This window comes from Onychostoma macrolepis, chromosome 11, assembly GCF_012432095.1.
Source record: "Onychostoma macrolepis isolate SWU-2019 chromosome 11, ASM1243209v1, whole genome shotgun sequence".
Classification (NCBI taxonomy): Eukaryota; Metazoa; Chordata; class Actinopteri; order Cypriniformes; family Cyprinidae; genus Onychostoma; species Onychostoma macrolepis.
Window position 1 is genome coordinate 14394382 of NC_081165.1, and position 25971 is coordinate 14420352.

Below are 25971 nucleotides of genomic sequence, written 5' to 3' on the forward strand. Positions count from 1 at the left end.
CGTGGTGGGCCAGATTTGGAGAGTGTTTGGCCAAGCTCAGGTGGACCTGTTTGCGACTAAGGAGACATCGCACTGTTCCCTGTGGTTCTCTCTGACTCATCCAGCTCCTCTCAGACTGGCTGAGGCTTCGTCTGTAACCCTTTCCCCCGATTGCTCTGCTCCCGGGAGTTCTGGAGAGAGTATGCCGGGACGGGGTCTGTCTACTGCTAGTAGGGCCAGGTATGGTTCTCAGACCTGATTTCCCTCCTCGACGGCTCTCCGTGGGAGATTCCTGTCAGGAGGAGTTGTGGAAGCCGTGGGTGTGGTCCCTGAGGGGGCACAACTCATAGCCTCCGGTCTCTCAACTGAGGTTGTTGAGACCATCCTGCAATCCAGAGCTCCCTCAACGAGGAAACTGTACGCCTTGAAGTGGAAGCTTTTCACTTCTTGGTGCAGAGACCGCCAGCTCGACCCAGTTAACTGCCCGGTTGGTTCAGTGCTGGAGTTCCTGCAGGCCAGATTCTCCGCAGGGTTGACCCACTCCACCTTGAAGGTCTACGTGGCGGCTATTGCGGCCTACCACGCCCCTCTCGGTGGTCAGTCCGTGGGCAAAAACCCCCTAGTTACACATTTCCTCCATGGTGCACTGAGGCTGAGGCCTCCTGTACGATCTTGTGTTCCCCCGTGTGACCTGGCTGTGGTGCTAGAAGCTCTCTGTAAGCCTCCTTTCGAGCCTATTGAAGAGATTTCTGATCATTTCCTCACTATAAAGACTACCTTCCTTCTTGCTATCTCTTCAATCAAGAGAGTTGGTGACCTTCAGGCCATTTCCGTGGCCCCCTCTTTCCTAGACTTTGCGCCCTGATTGGTCAAAGCATTTTTGTACCCCAGGCCGGGGTACGTTCCTAAGGTCCCTTCATCTGCAACACAGACTGTTATCATCCAGGCTTTCTGTCCTCTTCCCTTCCGGGAGCGTGACCAGCAGAAGCTTAATTGTATGTGCCCGGTGTGAGCACTCAGGATATTTGCAGGATATTTGTAACGCTGCGGGTTGGTCCACGCCGCTCACGTTTGTGAGGTCCTACGACCTTGATATGCATGCCACTCCTGGCTCCTCTGTTCTCTTGCCTTAGTTGTGCTCTTCCACACTAGGCAGGGATTTGAAAGTCTGGCGGCGTGGGCATTCTCGTTCCCATAGCATTTCGACCAGGTTACGCATGTAACCATGGTTCCCCGAGGGAACGAGACACTGCGTCTCCCTGCCATACTTCCAGCATACCTGCGAGCGCTTACTTCATTTCCCAGAAGCTGCCGCTGTATCCACCACACGTGCTTTTAAGCTTCCTGGTCTCTACGTCACCCCGACTGTGATGTCTCGCCCATCCATTGGACTGATCACACACGTGATTCAGAGAGTGGTCACGTTGAAGGCGTTCCCATAGCGTTTCGACGCAGCGTCTCGTTCCCTCTGGGAACCATAGTTACATGCGGAACCTGGTGACATTAATCTTGGTTAATCTTCAAAACACAAAAGAAGATAATTATAAAGAAACCTGATTGGTTTCTATCGCTTCATTGAAAGTCCGGGTAATCAAAACTTTGATCCAAAAGGCACTGTTAAATGAATTCATATGAATCAAGCATATGATGAAATGTGAGGTTTACCATTTTATGAAACTTTTTCAAAGCTTCATTTGAACATTTCGTACATGTTATTAGATATTCTGTTGTCAGTCATGTCATATAAAATCTGGACATCACTGGTAATGTTATTGTTTTAGTGTTTATGCAAACAAAATGTAATTCTACTTGTTGTTGTTTTTATTTTACACATAAAACTCTGTGAAACTCTCTTTATGTGTCAGTACTTTTTGAACATTTCCAGCACTTTTTTTTGATTAAGTTTTGATTACCCGGACTTTCAATGGAGGGACAGAAACCTCTCAGGTTTCAATAGAATTTTTCAAGTCTTCTGAAGGTGTGCGAGTAAAAGATTACAGAATTTTATTTTGTGGTAAACTATGCCTTAAAAAATTTTTAGATGGAAAACAACCCCAGTGAAAACTAAATATACTGAAGTAGATTTGAAATACATTTATTTCATGCTAAGTATACTATGAATACATTTACATATTTATGTACTTAATAAAAATACCCTGCAATTGTACTTTTACTATACTAAACAGGTATACTTAATAATAATTTTGAATTTAATGCACTTTATTTGTGTGGAAATAGTGCTGAAGTCCAACTAAAGACATACTGAAGTATATTTGATTGTGCTAAAGTGAAACTATTGCAAGTACACTTTAGGTACACTTTAAATATCTTGCATTTAAAGACCGATTTAATTCAAAAATCATATAATCCTCATCAATAGTGACATTAAAACACAATTTAGGCATAATATTAAGAAAGGTGCATTGTGCAAAAATAGTACTCCAAATCAAGTTTTATTATGTTTATATATATATATATATATATATATATATATATATATATATATATATATATATATATATATCAGTAAGTCTTGAGCGATATGTCAGTATGTTAATAGATTTGAATTATACTTAGTATGAAATAAATGTATTTTAAATATATTTATTTTTTTTACTAAGTCAAATTAGCTGATGACTATCCACACCACCTCCAGTAGCAGTGCACTAATTGCAGGGTCACTCCCCCTCCATCAAGCTGGGGTCAAAAGCCCAACACAAAGTCAGAGCAGCGACAGGCGGTCTGACTGTGCAGTTCACAGGCCACTCCCACTGAAAACTGAACCTGTCATCTTTCTGTTACCATCTATAACCACTGGCTATCACCCCCAAACCTCTTTATTGATGAGATGACAGTGCCCCCGGGATCTCTCACCTCCGCCTACACTGACCCAGAGTCAACCACCACATGCACATGCAATCAACTTGCATGTATCATATATATTACTCCCTGTACATGATGCTTTTCTCTATGTCTTTAACACACACTCCCCTTGTTCACTCCCATCTTTAGAAGGTATTGTACGCTGCATTGAGTGTGTTTGCATCCCCTAGATAGTTGCTTCCATCTTCATCTCTGCATGTATGTGCAGGCTTCGTGTGATACTGCAGGGGCAGACCCACCGAGTTACCGTGGTAACCAACAAAAGCTATATAAAGACAGAATCAATAGCAATCATCGGACCATGGCAATCTTTACACCAGACCTGTGGTGTATGTGTATATATCTGACTATAAAATAATAGCATGTGTGCTAATGCATTTATACATTTGATTTTATTTGGAAATAAAATCTCCAGAATTTTGTGATAGCCTGCAGCTGTATTTAAAGGAATAGTTCACACAAGAATGAAAATATCATAGTTTACTCATTGACTCATGCTTTCATTTTGAACCTAACACATCTGTTAGAGAGAAAGAAATGTATTATATAAAAATAAAACTACACACATAAAATTATTTATTTAAATAAAAATTATTTTGGTTAAATATATGCATTATATAAATATTTATATTAAATATATATATGTACATACTATAATATATATACATTTCTCATTCATTGTTTATCATTACGAATTTTAATTGAAAAAAAAAATAATTAAGGTGAAAACAGTAGACGTAAAGTATTGAGGATCAAATGCTTATATTGCATGTATTTTTTTTATGAAGGCAAGAGGACGCTGTGACTTCTCACTGTTACACTTTTATTCCAGTGGTGTTTGATCTATAAGATGAGGCTGTCACACCAAATCACATGTTAGTGCTGTCAGAACACACCAACCGCATCAAACCTGCACACACATACGAACACTGTATGCATAAATAGATAGACAAGCTCTGGCAAGATGACTACAGTATCTGCAGAAAAGGAAAACCACAACTCAGATCTCTTTAATATCTCAAATAGTTCTCCTAGACATTACTGGGATCAAATAGAGGCCAAGGTCTTTTCAGATCAACAATGTTTCAAATTGTCTACAGGTCTACAATTAAACGTCAGATTTTATTATGAAGCCAAATATTCCATACCAAATACTTGAAAGATCAAATGATCCGAGATATGTAAATCACGTTAATTTTATAACTTTAGAATTTGACAACAGCCTCAGTTTCTAATTTGATTTCTCTTATGGAATTATAAGAAAAACATCTCAAAGTTAATAGTTAAATGACCCATTTGTGAGATACGAAAGTGAAGCCATAAAATCATTTTCCTCTGTGAAGTGGTCGCTCAATTTAGGGCAGTAGTAGCCTACAGTACACAGAGAAAACACAGAAAGGAGTGGGGCCGCTTTATTAATTGGTTCTGATTGAGCTGCAAATTGAATTCTTGCCAGAGTTTGACACATACATGACATTTGTATTTTTGGGAAATAGAGATTCCTTTGAGAATGAGAGAAGACGTGAGAAAAGATGATGGATAAACATATTAGACATGGACAGACAGACATGCATGTCTGCCTGTCCATGTCTAATATGTTTATCCATCCTATATAGAACAGAACAAACAATACATACAAATATAGGGAATGAAAGATAAAATGATAGAATGACGCATACTGTAGAAAGACAGAATGCTTGAACAATATAGAATGATCGACAGAACAAAAGAAATATACAATGATAGAATGATGAATGAACGGACTATACAATGAACGTTAAAATGAACAACAGACAGAATGATAGACCAACAGACAGAACAAATTATAGAACAACTGATAGAATTCTAAAATGAGAGATAAAATAATAAATAGACAGAACAACAGATAGAATGAACAATAGATCACTAGACACTGAGCGAATGAACAATACAAGACACTGAGAATGAAAGATACAAAAATAGAGCAATCAATTAATAGAATAATAGAAAGAAAGAATAGAATGATAAAAGGAACAATATAGAGAGATAAAATGATAGACAGAATAATACATAGAAAGATAGAATGACAAATGAAAGAACAACAGATCGATAGATTGATAGACAATGAACAATACAACAACAGAACGAACAGTTGATACAATGGTAAAAAACAAATGAAGAACAGAATAATAAAAGTAACAATAAAATAACAGAAAGAGAATAATAGATAGATGGATGGATGGATAGATAGACGTTAATGGTGTTATCTAATAAGAGCAAAACAACTCAGAATAGAAGTTTCTTTATTTTTATAAATGGCTCTATTTGAATGGCTCTACTGATTTAAATATACACATACAGTCTTGCCCAGTCTCTTCCTCTTTCTCCACCTCTACTCATCTTTCTTTCCTCCTCTTCCTGTTCTCTGCTCTCTCAGTTTCTCCAGAAGCAGCCCTTATAATGCCAAATCACACTGTCATCAGAATAATTATTATCATTACCCTCCCTTACATAAGCACTCCTATTAGTATCCTCTCATTAATGCAGTGTTTTAATCACAAAATAACAATTAGGCTGGATATCTATTTGATCGATTCAGGGCACAGATGAAAACATGGCTCCTGAACAAGAACAAGGACAATATTACAGTCCCTCCAGCCTCATTCAGTCATCCGAGGTGGCGGAGGGTTTGTTTTCTGCCACGTACTGAGATGTTCTTACAGTCGCATGGTTTTATAATGAGAGGAACATTAAGGAGAGGAGAAGAGCCAAAAGAGTACATGACAAAGAATCAGGAAATGCTTCACAGCACACACTGGGATATTTAACAGGACTGCTCATACCCAGCGGGCCGAGAAACTCCACTGATATAAAAACGGCCCAAAGAGATTGTGGGGTACCTGAGGCTAAGGCAATTTGAGTCACATGGAAAGGTCTGGTGTTAACCACCATGGGCACAAAAAATACACAAGAATGTAACATGAACAAATTGCTACAACCACGGTGCCTGGTTGAAAGGCCAATAAATGTCATGTAGATCACTCGGCAGAATGAGCGAATGGAAAGTTGTTAAGCGAAACGTTAGCATCTCTTTAAAACTCAAGTACATGAATTTGCTATTTGTCAATTTTGGCACAGGGCTGTGAAGACTTACCATATGTTACACTTCCTGCATCTCAATTTACATACTATCCATGCCAAATTGTATTCAAGATATTATCTATTCAGCAGGGATGCATTCAATTGATCAAAAATGACAGTAAAGACGTTTATAATATTCCAAATAATTTCTAACTCTAATGCTGTTATAACAATTGTATAATATATAACACACACACATATATAACAAATCACAATTTCAACAAACTGTTTTCAACATTAATAATTATAATAACAATTAAAAATAGAGTAAACGCTGCTGAAAACTCAGCTTTGCTATCACAGGAATAAATAACATTTTAAGATATATAGATATATTAAAAACAGGCAAATGTTATTTGTTTAAATTCTCGTCAAATTGATCTTTTCATCAATTCAAATATAGCAAATCATGCAGGTAGCAATATACTTGTTTGCTTGATTACTTGCATGGTACTTGTTTGCCATTTTTAAAACATGAAAGCTTCAGTTTCTGTTATGAAAAAACATCTTTTTGTTTTCCACATAAGAGAGAAAGCCATACAGCTTTGAGCATAAGTAAATGACGACAGCATTTTCAGTTTTTTCGTCAACAATCCCTTTAAAGCCAGTGATAAACAGCCAAAATGTGTCTTTAGCCATAAGACACAGTAAACTAAAGAGGGAACCATGGGAGCTCATAAGGTGAGACTTTTGTTACAGTGACAGCAGTGACACTAAGGCCATACAGCCACTCTGGACAGCAGCCAATGGCTCGCGTCCAACACATCAAGCCAGACAATGGAAAGAACTCTCTCTCTCTCTCTCTCTCTCTCTCTCTCTCTCTCTCTCTCTCTGAATGATGAGGGTAATCTTTGCCCAGTAAAACACATACATACAAACACACACAAACACACACACACACACACACATACATAAGAAAAGAATGTTTCATGTTCAATGCAACTTAAGCTCTATCAACAGCATCTGTGACATGCTGTTAAGTACCACAGATGAGAATTTGGACACTTTGTCCATTATTATGTAGAAACACACAAAGAATGTTAGGAGTATATGTAACAAGGCACTCTGGTGTTATTTATTTGAGCTTAATTTTTGTCTAAGATGCCCTTTTGCAGGTGGATGAACTTTTGTTATGCATTATTAAAGGGATAGTTCTCACCCAGTACTCAATACTCACCTCAAGTTGTTTCAACCCTGTAAGTTTATTTCTTCTGTTGAACACAAAAGAATATATTTTGGCGGGGAAAAAATCCATACTATGGAAGTCAATGGGGACCATCAACTGTTTGGTTACCCATACTCTTCAAAATATCTTATTTTGTGTCCAAAGAAAAAAAGAAACTCATACAGGTTTGGAATAGCCTGAGAGTGAGTAAATGATGACAGAATTTTCATTTTTGGGTGAACTATCCCTTTAAATACCCAAAAATTTATAATATTGTCCGATATGCTACTTAAATATCAAGTATCTCTAGAGATCTTGTCAAAGGCCGCTAATAGTGCAATTAAACTCTTATATCAAATCACAGTCTTAAATCTACTGAGATCCAATCAGCTCTTGCCAGGGGCCAACCAGGAGTCTCAATGTGGTTTAGCAAAGCATTGTGGGAGCTCTCACAATACAACAACTGCAAAAAGGTTATGATCCCAAAGCTTTCTTGAACTCGCTTCCTCTTAATAGAGGGGCAACAGCATCAGCAGGACAACAAAATATATAATAATAAAAAAAAAAATGCATAATTTGGTATTCATAAAAAAAGGACCTTTAAACAGCAGAGGGTACCTAAAGGTTACGGCAATAAGGAAGGAAATGTCCAACTGGGAGGCAAAAAAAGAGCATTTCAATATGAATATGTGTGGGAGTGTGCGACAGAACTAAGAAGAGAGAAAGAGAGGAAGTGTGTATGTGTGTGTCCAAGAGGGTTACACAATAAACACTGTCACTGTGAAGTGCATTGTGACGTATTCCTTACTCTTTTGAGTAACACTCAGATGCACACATACACACAGACCATTAGATGCTTCTTCTGCTCAAACTCTCTTGTATCCCTTCAAGTCTGCACTGCAGCAGAGTGCCAGATTGTGTTCTCTAGCCAGAGAAAAGCAATGGATTTAGTGTCTGGTATCTGGCGTGCGTGTGTGGATGTGTGAGTGTGTGTATCCGTTTCTTGTGTGTCTGCATGATTGCACACTGGAGCGTGAATGTCCCACATGGTGCGTGCGTGTGATGCCATAGGCTGGTGCTGAGTTCTGGCCCGGTTCCTTTTTCCTTTGGTCTCCCGAGGAGACTGATCCTACAGAACAGGTGTCACTGTTTTAGCTGCCACAGTCCATGTTTGTGTGTTTGTGTGTTTGATGCCACAGGCTGTGCCGCCCTACCAAGTCTCCACTCACCCAGCAATGATCCATCCACTGTATGTTACTGCCGATGCACATTGTCCATTCAACTTGGACAGGAGGCCACAGTGTGAAACCAGCCGAGACATTTACAAACCCCTGTTCTTCTGTTAAAACACGTCACTACCTCCATCCGTGCAATAACAGATTACAGACGTGACCACTAACATAAGGTAATGAAAGCAGGGCTTAAAAAGAGAAATGTGTCTAAGCTACATTTCACACCGAAAAAAAAACAAAAACAAGAATCATTACAAAAGAAAATATATTTAGCAAAACATAAATTTGAAAAATTCAATTTGCATGAAGAAATTTGAAAATTCAATCTATTTTTCATTCAGATAAGATATACTGTATATATACATATTCATTATGTGAACCAAATTTTCCTACAAAATTGTCCTTAACATTTCTCCTTTGAGCCCAATGAATATATTTTAATATAAAGTCCTTTAGTGGGTGCACATGCCAGGCCCGGTACAAAGTACCCAATTGTCCCCACTGTACAGTAATTCCAAATTACGGTTAAAAAATGCAGTAAAATAATGTTTTTTCATTAGTAATCTTATATTAAAGGTAGTACAACAGAACACATTTTTGTTTAAAAATTTGGGGTCTGTAAGATTTTCAAAAATACAGCCACGTATACACGTATACAGCGGTAATATTGTAACATTATTTTAGTTTAAAATATATGTTTAATATTTTAAAATGTATTTATTTGAAATAGAACTGTTTTGTAACATTAAAAATGACTTTACTGCCACTTTTGAGCAATTTAATGTGGCCTTGGTAAGAAAAAGTTAATTTCTTCAAAATAAATAAATTAAAAAAACGAAATTAAAAATTAAAAGTTGAATGGTAGTGTATTTTTTTCACAAAAAAAGATCATTTGAGTGGAAATGTGCTTAATTGTCAATGTCAACTTGTAAAAAAAACTAATTCTAATAGTCCTAAAACAAGCTTAATTTTCTTAACAATATTATATTCTTCTTTTGATTTTGGGGTGAGTTATAACCCTCAAACATTATAAAACTGAATGCCACTTTAAGAAAAGAATAAAACCCTGATCTTAAAATAAGACCATGCTTGGCTTCTACCATACTATCTTTGGCCGAATAGCTACAAATCTGTTTCACTTGCATCACACATGCATGCACACATTCAAACACATGCTTCCAAAGGGACAAAAATGCATGTACCTCTCCAAAAACCTCTTTTTCCACACTTTTACCGTTTCCTCTCACATGCTCATGCCCAGTGAGTCCAACAGAACCCCAGGAAGCACCACCACCATACAGACAACAGAGAGAACGAGCAGATGGTCTGAGAGAATCAGAGAGAGAGACAGAAAGATGGCAAAAGGAAAGGGGAGGCGTAGGAGCATGAGTATGAAGGATTTTTTTTCTGGCACTCATACAAGCAAAGACCTTATAAACTCATCATTCCGACAGAGTATTTTTAAAACAGTCTAACACCTCTACCACAGCACTGCTTTACCAAACCATTAGTACTCCGATGGAAGAACTTATGAACAGCAAGCCAACAAACTGAGCTAAGGACACTGACCAACAGAAAAGTTCTGCTGCTGAAGAAAACCAAATGGTGAAGGGGCAGGGCTGTGATGCCAGTTCTTGAATAACCTCTATAGGGCTTTTTAAATTCAACAGCAAGTTACATATGACAACTCTCCAAGAAATGGAGTATGTATTACTAATAGTACTCTGCCTCTGTAACAGTACAGCTAATATTACAGAGAACTTAACACATGGCAGTCTGCCAATCACAATAGAAGAACTGATTTAAAGTCTATAAAAGTTACTATTGCATTACTGTGATCTTTCTTCATAAGTGTATGTACAGGGAAGAGGAATAGTCTCAGTGTTATATATATATATATATATATATATATATATACAGTGGTGTGAAAAAGTGTTTGCCCCCTTCCTATTTTTATTTTATTTATTTATTTGTTTTTGCATATTTGTCACACTTGAATGATTCGGATCATCAAACAAATTTTAATATTACACAAAGATAACCCAACTAAATACAAAATGCAGTTTTGAATTTTTTTTTAAATTTATTAAGGGAAAAAAGCTGTCCAAACCTGCCTGGCCCTATGTGAAAAAGTAATTGCCCCCTGAATCTAATAACTGGTTGTGGCACCCTTTGCAGCAACAACTGCAATCAAGCATCTGCAGTAACTGGCAATGAGTCTTTCACATCGCTGTGGAGGAATTTTGGCCCACTCTTCTTTGCAGAATTGTTTTAATTCAGCCACATTGGAGGGTTTTCGAGCATGAATGGACTGTTTAAGGTCATGCCACAGCATTTCAATTGGATTTAAGTCTGGACTTTGACTTGGCCACTCCAAAACCTTAATTTTGTTTTTCTTGAGCCATTCAGAGGTGGATTTGCTGCTGTGTTTGGAATCATTGTCCTGCTGCATAACCCAAGTGCACTTGATCTTGAGGTCACAAACTGACGGCCAGACATTCTCCTTCAGGATTTTCTGATAAAGTGCAGAATTCATGGTTCCATCAATTATGGCAAGTCGTCCAGGTCCTGAAACTGCAAAGCAGCCCCAAACCATCACACTACCGCCACCATGTTTGACTGTTGGTATGATGTTCTTTTTATGAAATGCTGTGTTGGTTTTACGCCAGATGTAACGGGACACACACCTTCCAAAAAGTTAAACTTTTGTTGCATCAGTCCACAGAATATTTGCCTAAAAGTCTTGGGGATAATCAAGATATTTTTTTGCTTTGTGTTCTTTTTGGTCAGCAATGGCTTTTGCCTTGGAACTCTCCCATGGATGCCGCTTTTTGCCCAGTCTCTTTCTTATTGTTGAATCATGAACACTGACCTTAAAGGGATAGTTCACCCAAAAATGAAAATTTGATGTTTATCTGCTTACCCCCAGAGCATCCAAGATATAAGTGACTTTGTTTTTTCAGTAGAACACAAATGAAGATCAAACCGTTGCAGTCTGTCAGTCATATAATGGCAGCCAATGGGACCCACAGCTTTGAGAGACAAAAAAACATACACAGACAAAACCAAATGATCTGTTGCACGTATATGTCAACTCATTGTTTAGATCGCTTCCGTATTTATTTAGTTTCCTGAGGGACACTGGTATAGCAAATAGGATATAGAATACAGTTTTGGAAATCATTATTATTAATTAAAGGGGAAGGGGGAGAAGAAAGATGGAAGTCTCCCTTCTAGTTATAGTTTATCTCTGGCTAGCTCCGGTTCACACTCCAGTACAGTAGGTGGCGGTAATGCACCATTGAAATTGGATGCCAACCGCTGTTAAACATCAAGGAAGAAGAAGAAGATCGCTTTTGTGCATGTGTCTACTATGCAAGAGCACACTGACGCGTCATGCGCTGGATGTTGTGAACGCGCTCAGGACAGTTGGACAATGCAGTGGATCAGAGGTAAAAAATTATATAAATACTGTTCAGTTTCATGCACAGACCTATTGTTTCATGTCTTAAGACCTCACGAGCCACAGGGTTTAATTTGGTTTTGTCTGTGTATGTTTTTTTGTCTGTTAAAGCCATGGGTCCCATTGACTGCCATTATATGACTGACAGACTGCAACGATTTGAGTTAAAAATCTTTGTTTGTGTTCTACTGAAGAAACAAAGTCACCTACATCTTGGATGCCCTGGGGGTAAGCAGATAAACATCAAATTTTCATTTTTGGGTGAACTATCCCTTTAATTGAGGCAAGTGAGGCCAGCAGTTCTTTAGATGTTGTTCTGGGTTGTTTTATGACCTCCTGGATGAGTTGTCATTGCGCTCTTGGAGTAATTTTGGTAGGCCGGCCACTCCTGGGAAGGTTGACCACTGTTACAAGTTTTCTCCATTTGTGGATAATGACTCTGACCGTGGTTCGCTGGAGTCCCAAAGCCTTAGAAATGACTTTATAACCCTTTCCAGACTGATACATGTGAACTAATTATTTTCTCATCTGTTCTTGAATTTCTTTAGATCGCAGCATGATGTGTTGCTCTTTAAGCATGCTTCACTTTGTCAGACAGGTTCTATTTAAGTGATTTCTTGATTCAACAGGTCTGGCAGTAATCAGGCCTGGGTTTGGCTAGTGAAATTTAACTCAGCTTTCTAAAATAATGTGGTTAATCACAGTTATTTCATGATTTAACAGGAAAGGGCAATTAATTTTTCACATAGGGCCAGGTAGGTTTGGACAGCTTTTTTCACTTGATAAATGAAATCATCATTTAAAAACTGCATTTTGTATTTACTTGCATTATCTTTGTGTAATATTAAAATTTGTTTGATGATCTGAACCTTTTAAAGGTGGAGTAAGCGATTTCTGGTAGCCAATGTTGATATTTGAAATCACCAAAACAAACACGCCCCTACCCCAAAAGGGTCTCGCTCCTATTTTGATAGCTCCGCCCCACACATACATACGCAACGCAACCCAGGCACCCAGGCAACGATTAGTTCTGTGAAACAAAGCAAAACCAATGTTACACTGTGTCTACACCGGACGCGAGCGGCGTGACAAAATACTATAGAAGTTATTATAATCAGTGAAGCTGTCTACACAGGATGCTGCGCGGCGCGACAAATCCCCGACAGAAAACTGCTGCCGCATTCTATTTCTGACGTGCTGACACAAATTTCAAATGATTTTCAACGTCGCTTTATCGTGTCCAGTTTAGGCAGACTTTAGTTGTTTTTGCGGCGCAGTGCGTCTGGTGTAGACACGGTGTTACTCACCTATCGAGAAGATACAAAGCAACCTCGGCATCCGATCATAGGCCTTGCGCTCTTTGAGTTCTCTCCAGTGCTGGAAAGCTGATCCGATATTTACATGGGTCCTACTTTTTGCCTTATCGTTCTGCAGATTGTTTTTATCCGCCATCTCTATCTTTCTGTCGCTCGGCTCGGCTAATGTCCGTCCTGTGCACTGAACGCTCTCTCCTCCAAATCATGAGTAGATACGCCCCTTACTGAGGATTGGCTACAAGTTTGTTTTGGTACTCGACCCTGACTCAGTTTTCTAAAGCGTCTTTGAAAAATTACATACCCCACCTTTAAGTGTGACAAATATGCAAATAATTTAAAAAACAGGAAGGGGGCAAAAACCTTTTCACGGCACTGTATATATGTATACATATATATACTAGGGCTGTGTGATATGACGATATATATTGGATGGACGAAATAAAAAGTCTATCGTTTCATATTATGCTCTATCATTTATTTCGTGGTGTCGCAAAATACATTGTTTACGGTAATACTTTTTCATCATTTGGATGAGTGCGATCTTTACACGCCACCACAGGGCGTGAAGGGGAGTCAGATCCAGCTGGAGAATGACCAGCCAGGACAAAACAATGAGCTCGTTCCTAAACAAGGGACTACATCTGTAGCATTGACAGTTAATTTTTTTGTCTCTTTTTAGGCTTGTATTAGTTTGATATTGACATTGGTGACAAGGATTATTAAAATTCTATAGTGCAAAGTTGATTCTGTGATTTCTTGATCTAATATTTTATGTTGTAGATTTAAGTAGCAAATGAGAATCGCTAAAATGAATGTATATATTTTGAGACAAAGGTCTTCTTTATGATTTTCAGTTTTGTTTAAGATAATTAAAGCAACAGTTTTTAAATAACAAAAGAATATGTAAAAGTATGGTATTTGGGGTAAAAAGTGCCCCTGCTGTTGGGGCTAAAGGCGCACAGTAATTAATATGATAATTAATAGATGGCTGACTTTTCCATTTATTGACATGACATGGTTAGATTCATATGGTAAATATCATATATTATGATGGGTGTCCATATTAGAGATAATCACCGTGTTTAGAATGAAACTTAGGGCTGCCACTAATGACTATTTTTATTCCGATTAATCTATCGACTAATTTGTCGATTAATCAGTTAATCTAAACGATTAATTTCCCACCAAAAATCTACAATTTTACTTAAGAATATTTTATTAAACTACACAGTAAATTCCCCAGTGTTAAATCAACACTGCTTGGTGTACATATGGGAACCAGTTGATTTAACACCGGGAAATTTACTGTGTATATTTTATTAAACCAAATGAAATCCAAATTTCTATGAAATCCTTTTTTTAAAGCAAAAGTAAAGTGTAAAGAAGCAAGTGTCCATCTCATAGTCCAAATCACTGAAATCAAAATTCAGTACTATAGTCTAAGAATGACAAGATATCCACGTCTGCTAATAATAAAATTATAATCAAAAAACACTTTTTAAAGGAGTATTTACCAGAAATATTATTTACCAGAATTTATTTAGGACGAAAATGTAAATGTGCAGTGTTTCTGGAAAAAAATTAAAAAATAAAATAATTTTTTTTTTTTTTTTTTAAATAAAATCAATTAATTGGAGATGCTTTTGATTATTAAAATTTAATGGAACCATTAAAATGGAATCCAGAAAATAATGGAAAACAGAATTTGGTAAAGATAAAACTGTAAAACTTAATTTGACAGGCTTTTTGATTACTAAAATTTAATTTAAACATTAAAACAGAGTACAAAAAATGAAAATGTAAAAAACTGAATTTGGAAATAAAACGGATTTCATAGGGCCCTATAATTATAATATATATATATATATATATATATATATATATATATTAGTGGTGGGCATAGATTAATTTTTTTTAATCTAGATTAATCTAGATTAAAATGGCTCATTTGAATTCTGCCAAGTAGATCAGAATAAGTTCACTACTAGTAGTAAACAACTAGCAGTCATCAAGAATTTAATATTGATAATAACATTGAAGACATTGTATGATTATTCCTTAAAGATAAGGTTTTAATAGTTTTAATAGTAGTAGCCTATTATGTTCTGCCCAATGTCTTCAAGTGAAACCGAACTTTTTTTTTTTGACGGGTTGCCGTGAATACCTTTACGTTTCTGTGTATATGATATGAGGATAGTTTTTCTCAAATGAAACGCTCGAGTGCTCGTGAAGTGACTCTCAGAGCAGTTCTGGAGATGTTGTTCATGTATTTATGTCCTCATTTAGTGAGATGACAGACGTTAATATCGCCGCAAGCGTCACGCGGTCTTCTGTATGAGTAGTGAACAAACCCGCGCGTCTTGCGCCATACATTAACACAGAGACACGCAGAAGTCATATTTAAATAGACGTTTTGCGGCTTAATATTTACAAATAGGAGTGGGAGTGTGCTTACTTGTGTGTGCGCTTACGTGTGTGTGTGTGCGAACCGGGGCGGAACTCCGCTGTGCGTGCGATACAGAGAGCGTGACCATGTAACGTAGAGACAGAAATGACTTGCCGATCTTCATTGGCAAGCTTCTTAAAAATACATTTTCCCTGAAGCAAACCCGGCGGCTTCATAGCTGCATCCATGTTAGCACGCATACACACAGGCTCGAAGACTCGTTCTCGCCCCCTACAGTGCAATTCGGCTAGGTATACATCCGCGCTAAAATATCAAGGTGAAAGTCATCATAGCTTGCGTAGTATAGACCCAGCTCCCAACCCAACTTTGAGAATAGATTAACGGCGATATTTTTTTTATCGCCCGATAAGAGTCTCGCGTTAAGGCAGCACGTTAACGCCGATAACGGCCCACCACTAATATATATATATATATATATATCAGTGGGGATTTCTTTAAGACTGCAAGGGAAGCTCGGCTTCCCCTATAATGTCAAAAAATTAATGGTCAAATATGTACTATTGTGTTAACATTTTATTGACTAAAAATGTGTTAGAACACGTTCATCTCGTTTTTCAGTGCTTCCAAACTAGACGGTCATTGGATAAATGCTGCGATTATGTCCCGCCCACGGACGCTCAGCGTCTCTGGGGGTGAATGGAGGAGTGGGCTGGCCTGGACTCCGGGCTTCTGCGTGATGATTGGAGGGTCTGTATCTCCTTTTGATTGACAGTGATTTTGTACTATAAAAAGTCGCTGACGCTGAAGCTATTCGAGCTCAGTGCCATCGCGGCTTTGCACTTGGTTCTTATCAATAATTATATATATTGTTTTATTCATTTATAATGTTATGTTTTAATATACATGCTGCTAACTCGGAAATTTCAAGATATGCGAGCAAAAAAATGTTCCTGACACTTAGGCAATACGACACGAGCAAGAGTGCTGTTTTTGTTTCGTTTCTGTGTTTGATCCAAATCCGCGTTGGTTTGGGAGAATCACTGATTCACGAAGCCATTCATAAAAACAGTCATTTGATTCGACATTTTTATGGTATCGTGACAACCCTGTTATACACCACATTCCTTGTTTCAGTTTAACCTAATTCCCACATTTCCTCCGTCGAGTTTAATATCTTTTTTTTTAGATTGTTTGTTCATTCATTCATTCATACAGTAGGCTAGGCTAGCGTCACTGGAAAAGACACCTAGTTGGTACAACAGGGTCACAGAGCATTTTCTTGAAAAGGAACGTAGGGCAGGATTTACGTATAAATAAATGGACAATTTTTATGATGTAGGCCGAAAATGAGCTTCCCCTCTTTGAAAGATCAGCAGCCGCCACTGATATATATATATATATATATATATATATATAATTTTTTTTTTTTTTGTGGTAATAAAATACATGTAAGTAAACAATACCCTTTAAAATGACTTAAAATACATATATGATAGCAATGAGGCAATAATAATTATTTCAAAGAAAGTATCAAAAGCAAAAATCATGGTTTTATTGAACAAAACTGATCAAATACATAATGTATTATAAACAATAGAGCTAATGTACATTACGCATTACAACAAAGGCCTGCAGGGGGCGCCAGCGGCCTGACGATTGTTTTTACACATTACTGCAATAATTAATACTGACCAAACATCATTTAATTCAAATGTCCACTTAATCTTTAATAGTTGGCAATTTCTTTAGGAGAGAAATACTATAGCCACTGTAATTGATTGAATATGTGGACATCAAAACGTGTAAACTCTGAGTAAGGGTTTGAGCTTTTATTTTGAAATCGCGATATATTCTCCTGTGTTTGCATAGATTTATAAATGATTTACCTTACAAATCTGATGAAATGGCGCACATTGCGTCCCCAGATGAACGTTATAATAAACACAAACTCACAACAACATGCAGAGATGGAGTTTGAGACGCTCCACACATGTAAATGATAACAGTTTCTGTGGAGCTACTGTGAATGGAGCTGCTGTGTGACGCACGTACGTAATCTATACGCATGTAAATAATTTAAGCCATATTAGAACTGCATCGCATATAAATATTTAATTAAATCGTAGCGTTTGTGAATTCACAATTATGATTAATTATGATTTTTAAATGGGTTTAATATATCATGCAGCCTTGGAAAACAGTATAATAATGTGTTTTATGGATTCTCGTCTGTGAAATGCGCCACTTCCGCTATTTTGCCGGTTAGTCGATGCGAGCAAAATGAAGTTGAGGATTTTAAAAAATCGAATCGTCGAATAAAATCGCGACAGCCCTAAATGAAACCATCATTTAAAAACATGATATTAATCATATCATATAATAAAATATCATTTGTTGTTGCTACTGTAATTATATATTCAATTATTATAGGATCTCCTTCAATGCTTTCAGAATCTTTACTTATTAAAATGATTTTGTTTCTGTATTTTAAAATATAATTTTTTATATTAACATATTTTAATGACAGTATAGTTATTGAACAAAATTTTCAAAATAAGCAGAAAATAGTACAAACTTTGCTAAAGTGATTGTTTTGAACTAGTATTAACTTAGACATTATTTAAAAAAAAATAAAAATATTATTGTGGCTGAAGTATTTGTATCAATGCCTTTTACCCCATGCTGGTGGGCCTTTTACCCCGTGTGTGGGGTAAAAGGCCCCCCTTGCCACCTTATACATTTATAAGATTTTTAAACAACTTGAATGATTTATTTTAACACAAAATCTGTTGCTCCATTAATGTTCAATAAAACGTATATATTTTTTCTGCAATTATATATTTTAGGCGCAGTGAATAGCAAATTTTTTCTTAAGGTGCATGGGCCTTTAGCCCAGTTGTACCCTATATATATATTAAGGAGGGCAGGCAGATGAATGGCTGAAACATATAATGCATTTAATGAATAGCTATATAATGAATTTTGTAAATGACAATCAGCAATAAAGAGCACAAGATATTAGAAAATCTAAAATGGATAGTTCACCCAAAAATTAAAAATTCAGTCAGAAATGTCATTTTAAACCTATACGAATTTTCTCTGGGAAACAAAGGATATTTTGAAGCATGTCTCAGGGTTTATTTTTTTCCATGCAATGAAAGTCCAAACATTTGTGTTCTGCATAATTACAATTTTTCCGTAAACTATCACTTCAAAGTGTAGTTACTTACTGTCTTCAAACTACATGTTTTTTTTTATGCGCACTACCATCTTTCGTAATTCACTACTGTGCACTTTCATGTGTTCTTGACCATCATCTCAAATCTGACTGAATCACCACTCAATGTGGTTCACTCAACAATGTACATACAGTATTAAAAAGCATTGAGTTTTGGGTTCAAACCAAGCCTTCACCATTCATCTCTCTCCCTGTTCCTCCTGCTTTGCTTTTGCTCCACATTGCAAGGCTCCACTAAAGCTCATATGCTGACATCAGCAGCCCCCCCTCTACACTCACACAAGCACTCAAACAGTCACTCGCGCACTCCGCCAATCCCGACCAGCGGGAAACCACGCACACCCACGCAGCCTCAGGCCTCTGAACACAGACCTATACACATAACACATGCTTACACATGGATATGAGAAAACACATGCACATCAGGCCCGGATCCACAAGGGGGGGAATTGAACCTAGCCCATCCTGACAGCCACCCCCCTCTCTACTGGGTACAGTACTGGGGTAGTACCATGGTACTTTAAACTCATGGCACACCGAGATGCTTTATACAAAAAAGGGTGGGATACAATCACTTTAATATTATAGGAATTCTCTAATTATTTAGAGCAGTAATGGAAAAAAATGTTCAAATGTCTACATTAGCTTTTTCTGAACAGGGCTGGCTCATCCAAAAAGTAGTTAAGCCCACACTAGCAAGCGCCCTGACTCATATTTGGTAGCACCACTGCACTTTGATATGTACCATGATAATGAATGATTCGTTTATCTTGGTACTTACATGAACTTTTAAGGTATTTTAAAGAATACCATGGTATTGGAATGGTATTTGTCTGAATATCTAAATCAAAAGGTAATATTAATAATAATAGAACTTTTCAGTGAACAGTTCTTAAAATAAATATGTAAAGAATTTTTAATAATCTAAAGCACCTTTTACAATGTAAAGAACCTTTTGTGCATTTGAAAGATGTTCTTTGCTGAACTATATGCTTTATTTTTAGGAGGTATAGTACTTTTTGTAATTTTTTGTAAGGCCCACTCTATAGAGAAAGCTGGTGCCGTGACTAAACTAAAACTAATGATAAACAACTAAATAGCTTTTGAATAACAATCCTAGCATGCCTTGTGATTATTCATAATAATTTAAATGCATAATTAACAACTTACTTTATAGAAGGAATGAGGAAGCAGGGGCCATTGAAAGACCCATCACCAGCATATAACATATTACAGATCTGTACCTGTTCCCAGGGCACCTCGCGTGTGGATTTAGTAAAGGATATGGCCATTCGGTGATCTTTTTGGCGTATTTTCTCACTAGGTTGTCTTCACTGAAGAGAAACAGAGAGCGGTTGACCGTCAGGCAGTTCTGTCGGACCGGGATCGGGTTGTAGAGGGCCATGGTCCGGGCTCTCTGGGCCATCGATTGCTTGTACATCCTTTGGGCCCCTGGCGGGCCGCCCTGCCTGCTGCCGCCGCGGCCGGGTCCCCCCTGACCGGAGCCCCCGCCGCCATACCTGGCCGGCACTTCGTCTCCGAACCGAGCCATTCTGTAGACACCAAACGCCAATCGTTACGAAGCAGCCGAGAAGGGGGTGATTTCTCAGGGTGACAACACCACATTACACCCCATCCGCCTCAGCACAGAGCACACAGACATTCAGATCTGATCTTCATGGCTAAGAAATGTCCATCATAAAGCACCAAACAAGATCAGTGGATGGGGGAATGTGTGTAAGAGTGTGTCAGCGCCAAAAAGGGACTCAGATAACGAGATTGATGGATGGATAGATGGATGGAGTATGTCCTTTTCAATGGTGCAGTCAGCTCAACAAATAGTCAAACAAATAGTGAAACATAAACAGATAAAATGTCGTCGGATTATCTTCCTCAGGAGGGTGGGATCCACATTTTAAGAAGTATTTCCCGTCTCAACAGCTCGGTGTGGGTCGTCTTGCCATTTGCAAGGTGTACATACAGATCCTTTTAGCATAATTGCGTTAATACATTACATGTAAATTGGCATCGACTGCATCGGGTTAATGTGTCTTTCTCAGGAGTTGCATTCTCGATTTTTTTTTTTTTTTTCACATCCACAAGACAGATATAGAATAGAAAAATGGTGAAAACCTTTAAATAATTTATTTATTTCTGTGGTATCCGCAATGTTTGGTATAAGCTACTGTGGTAATATTCAGCCTCCCCTCCGCCAAACTCTCGAATTACTCTCGCAAATGCAGACGACGGGGCTTCCCCAAAAAATCCACACCTCGGTGACATTTGTTGATTTTAGTAATTTAAGTTTATTTGCTTTTTTGCAGCCATATCGGTCCAATAGGGTGGGCGTGAGCGCGCGCTGGGAAAACAAAAAACACCATGTCAAGATATAATGATGATCTCTCGCGGTTTCTCCCTCAATTCCTCACTAAAAACAATTATCATCTATACTCCAGGACTCGTAGACAAATCCAAGACGCGAAAAATCCGACGGTGGTCGTTGAAAGGAGCATCATCAGTTTTGGAGAGGCGCCGGAGCGCGTGGATTGAAGCTCGAACTCGCATCTTCTGTGGTAACCGAGAGGAACCAAGAGGCACCCATAGCCTGAAGTACCCCAAAATGCTCCTCTTCGGGTTTTTTTCTGTCGCCTCAGTGGACGACGAGCGGTTATTTCGGCTTTAAAAGTTAAATTCTTGTCGGAGAAAACGAAACGGAGACGCGGGGTCTCGAGCGCGATCCTCCTCAGATCAGCTGGCGGGTTTAGAGCATCTGATCAATTTAACGCTCGTGCTCAAGCCTTGCAGCACATGACGCGCGTCCCCGTAGCGATTCGCTTATCCTCCAGCTCACTCCTCCTTATGGCCAAGACAAGACTCAAACGAGCACTGCGTGCCATTTTGCTTCTTCTCACAAACTGTGTGAGACGAGATTTTTTCCAAAGACAATAGATGGATTCATATCTCTCAATACGTATTGTGTCTGAGTCATACACCTTGCCGGAAGAGGCAGTGTGTACTTGTTGACCAAGTATGGATTTGTGGGGACTTTACAGTGTCCTTGTTACGAATATAAAATGTTACTATAATTAATCGCTATATGATATGATACACTAAAAATTGTGTTACATTCAAGGGGAAAAAATGAACTGTGGTTACTAGAAGATACATTATAGAACATTAAGGAGTACAATTCTGGTAACTATATTTTTCTGTAGGTCAATAAGTAATGTAATACTAATACACAAATCTTTTGGAGCAGTTAAAATATATAAATGCATAGATAAAAAAAGTGGTATAATGGAATCCATATGATCCACATCCCAGCACCTGTAACAAAACACATGCAGGAAACACACTAGACTAATGCTATAAACAAAGTATTATGAATGCAACATAAAACACTCCATTGTACACCATTTTCAAAGGTTTGGCATCAGTGAGATTTTTTCTTTTCTTATTTTCTTTCTTCATCTTCATTTTATTTTATTTATTTACTTTTTGCATGTCTCACAAATATTTCAAATAAATAACCTATATATTGCTAACTGTAAACTTTAATTATGGAAACATCTAATCCTGAAAAACTGTATCATGGTTTTAACAAAAATATGCAGCAGAACTGTTTTCAATAAACGCTTTCAAATGTTTTTCAAAATCAGCATATTAGAGTGATTCTTGAAGGATCATGTGACACTGAAGACTTGAGTAATGGGCGCTGAAATTTTTGCTTTGCCATAACAAGAATAAGTTACATTTTAAAATAGATTAAAATAAAAACAGTTATTGTAAATTGTAGTAATATTTCAAAATATTACTGTTTTATTCATGAAATAAACATAGCCTTACGTCTTCAAAGTCATTAAAAAAATACTAACCCTAAACTTTTGAATTGTAGTGTATACTACTAATAAAAGAGATAAACAGTTTCTTCTTAAATAAAACTTAAACAAACATGATGGTGTACAGGGTATGTCCCTTTAATTTACTTTTTACATACTATAAATGTAAAATACAAAATTTTCACATTTTCTTTACAATGTTTAGAAGTAAAATTTTGTCTTTAAAATTCAATATGATTTTTATCATATATGGTAAGATAACTTACAGTACAATTAACCAATAACATGTTTTTACATAACAGTGCAATGTGATCCTCTCTCTCTGAACAGACAGTTTGTCAGCCTGAAAAGACACTCAGGAGAGAGTGTGTGTCCTAAAAACACTCTGCTCATATCATGCCCATCTGTCCACCTGGCACCAGCCTCTGAAATGCCTTTGGTTGCTAATTCCCTGGGTTTACTCTCCAGCTAAACTTGCTGAGAAAACGTGTCTGAATTCCATCTGAAGACAGCTGGTGGCATACTAAAGGGCTGTGAACTGAATTTGGGAATGTTCTGTTTGAAAGCAATCGCAATATTTGCAGTGAACATCAACTGACGCTGTCCATGGTGCTGAAATGGCAATATCCCCCTGCACTGAAACTGCGCTATCCGTGGTCCTGAAATCAAAATATATACTCAATATCAGAAATAAAGCAGTGCAGGTACAGCATGATTAGTCAGCGCACTTGTTCTGGGAGCTTTCGTGTCAAGCCGTCCATAATAATGCAATAAAAGGGGAGGATTCCCGCTGAGGAGGTGGAGTGGTTGTCCTAGTAGTGGGCGAGCGTGAGTGTCGGTAAGGGGCGTGGATGCGCAGTCTGTAGCGTATCTGCCGGAGTGCCTGGTGTAATGCAACAAAGATGATGAGCCTCCGCATTGAGAGACATGGTTAATTAAGACCTAATGCATTCGCTTGGGGAGACAATTTGACAAAAGGTTTTGTAACACACAGCACAGAGGAGAGAGAGAGAGAGAGAGAAAAAAATAATTTTAAAAAATCACCATTGCAGCGCACACACTGCACATAGGTGACTATTCACTGCTAGCCTTCAGCAAAACCATTTAGGAATTCAATTCTGAGCTCTTTGTCCTTGTACGGTTCAGTTTTTGATATCTGCATCATAACCAGTTCAGATGTGACAGATAAGGCATCCTAAAAAAATCAGTGTTTATATATCTTGTGTGCATTCTGTGCAGCATGTGTGTGTATATGTAACAGCATGCTATGTGTTCCTGTGTTTCTGGCTGAGCCGTGAGACTGAGTCGTGCTGGGGCCCTGATGTGCACCATTGTCATTCAGACCGCGTTCACACGGCAACCCTGCAGGAAGCACCCAGTGCTCCCCCGCATTCTCTCTCTCCCTCTGGCTTGATTTTTGCTTTCTCTCCCCTGCCTGCTCCTCTCCTTATTCGTTCCATCATTCCACTTCCTCTCTCTCGACATCCATCTAGCCTCAAGTACAGCAAGAAACAGAGGGAATGGATCAGAATGTATGGGAAAAGGAAGACGGGAATGTAAATATGTGTGCATTTGTTTAGAATATAACCCTCTAACCACCTGCTCGCTAAGCTCTGGCCCTTCAGGAATATTCAGGGTTACCAGATGGTGTTTTGACTGTGCATAGCGTGAAGCATGATAACCCTTACATCCACCACAAGCAAGCGGTGAGCATCGGATCCAATAGGAAAGTCAACCCTCTACTGTTTTAAAACAAAGTGGTGGGGTAGTTTGTGTGTAAAATTAATTAACATGTTCTTATGGGACTAGTTCACTAAAATAATAAATATTTGCTGAAAATTTACTGATCTTCAGGCAATCCAAAATGATGAGTTTGTTTGTTCATCAATTTGGAGAATTTTAGCATTACATAACTTGCTTATCAATGGATCCTCTGAAGTTAATGGGTGCCGTCAGAATGAGAGTCCAAACATCACAGTAATACACACAACTCCAGTCGTCATTAAGACATTTGTGACTTCAAAGCATTGCTTTCAGCTAAAATGCAAGTTCTCTATCCATAACAGTGCTTTCTTCAGTAAAAAAAGACATCTTGTCTGAATCAGGAGAGAAATATGCATAGATCATGCACCATTTACAAGTGAAAAAAGTCCAGTTTTCAGTTCAGTGAGAGCACAACAGGGGATGGACTTTTTCACTGAAGGAAGCATTATTATGGAATTATGGACTCTTCACTTCACAGCTTTTTACTTTCACAAGACGGTAATTGATGGACTGAATTTGTGTGCATTACTTGTGAATTACTGTAATGCTTTTATCAGCTGTTTGAACTCTCATTTTAACGGCACCCATTTACTGCAGAACAAGTGATGTAATGCTAAATTTCTCCAAATCTTCTCCGATGAAGAATCAAACTCATCTACATCTTGGATAGCAAATGTTCTTTTTTGGGTGAACTATTCCTTTAATAAAAGGTTAGGGTTAAGAACAGGGTTTTGGTTAGGATTGACTGCATGTAATTATGCATAATTTACTGTTACGACTAACAGTAAAGTACATGTAAAATGTGTAATGGACAATATAAAATAAAGTGTCCCAGAAATTTCTAGCAAATTTTCACAAACAAATACAAAGAAACACAAGGTAACACATTGAATTAAAAATGAAATAGTATTGTCTTGTAAAACGTACTCCAATAATCAGATAGAAACGGCTGGAATGATACAGTATGCTGAGCATACAGTTTGATGTTATTTATATCACTTTTCACAAGCATTTTCATAACTATGTCATTTCAAAATGACTGAAATAAGTCAAACAGCATGTAGAGCACATGAGAATGCATAGAAAACCACCACCTGCCAAGAACACATGAGTCTCTGAGCAATAAAGAGTGCGTATGCAGAGACAGTGGGGGCTACTATATTTAAACCAGGCTAGTGCAATAGTTTCATCCTCAGCTTATCTCGGTGTATGGCAGCAGGAGGTGTGTGTAGCCCCTTTACAGGCTGTCTCAAGAGGTTAGAATATGCTCGAGAACTCACTTACTCTATTGCTCTGTGACTGCAAAACATTAGAAAGTACCTCGCTCACCCACAGCCAGAACAAATGCCCCAGCTTGGAGGTGTCAATCAAAGGAATCGGATGTGACAAGACTACACTTGTGGCAATAGATGCTGTCATTATAATCCCAGGAACAAGTTGCTCTTATGAAGTCTTGGAGAAATAGTTTTACCCAAACTTCGCTCTGATGCACTGACGAGAAGATCTGGGTTTAAGGTAAATACAGTGGCCCAAATATGTATTTAGACCCTTAGGACACCAAAAAA

The 25971-nt window shown here is 37.9% G+C and overlaps 1 protein-coding gene across 17 annotated transcripts in view; it reads right to left on the reverse strand.

Annotated features, from left to right (window-relative positions):
• Positions 1-25971, reverse strand: part of cacna1ab (calcium channel, voltage-dependent, P/Q type, alpha 1A subunit, b) — a 165945-nt gene that overhangs the window by 108706 nt on the left and 31268 nt on the right. For all 17 annotated transcript variants that reach the window (XM_058792387.1, XM_058792402.1, XM_058792403.1 and 14 more), the window contains exon 3: positions 20090-20356. In XM_058792387.1, coding sequence (XP_058648370.1) covers positions 20090-20356 — 267 coding nt within the window. The remainder of the gene's footprint in view (positions 1-20089; positions 20357-25971) is intronic.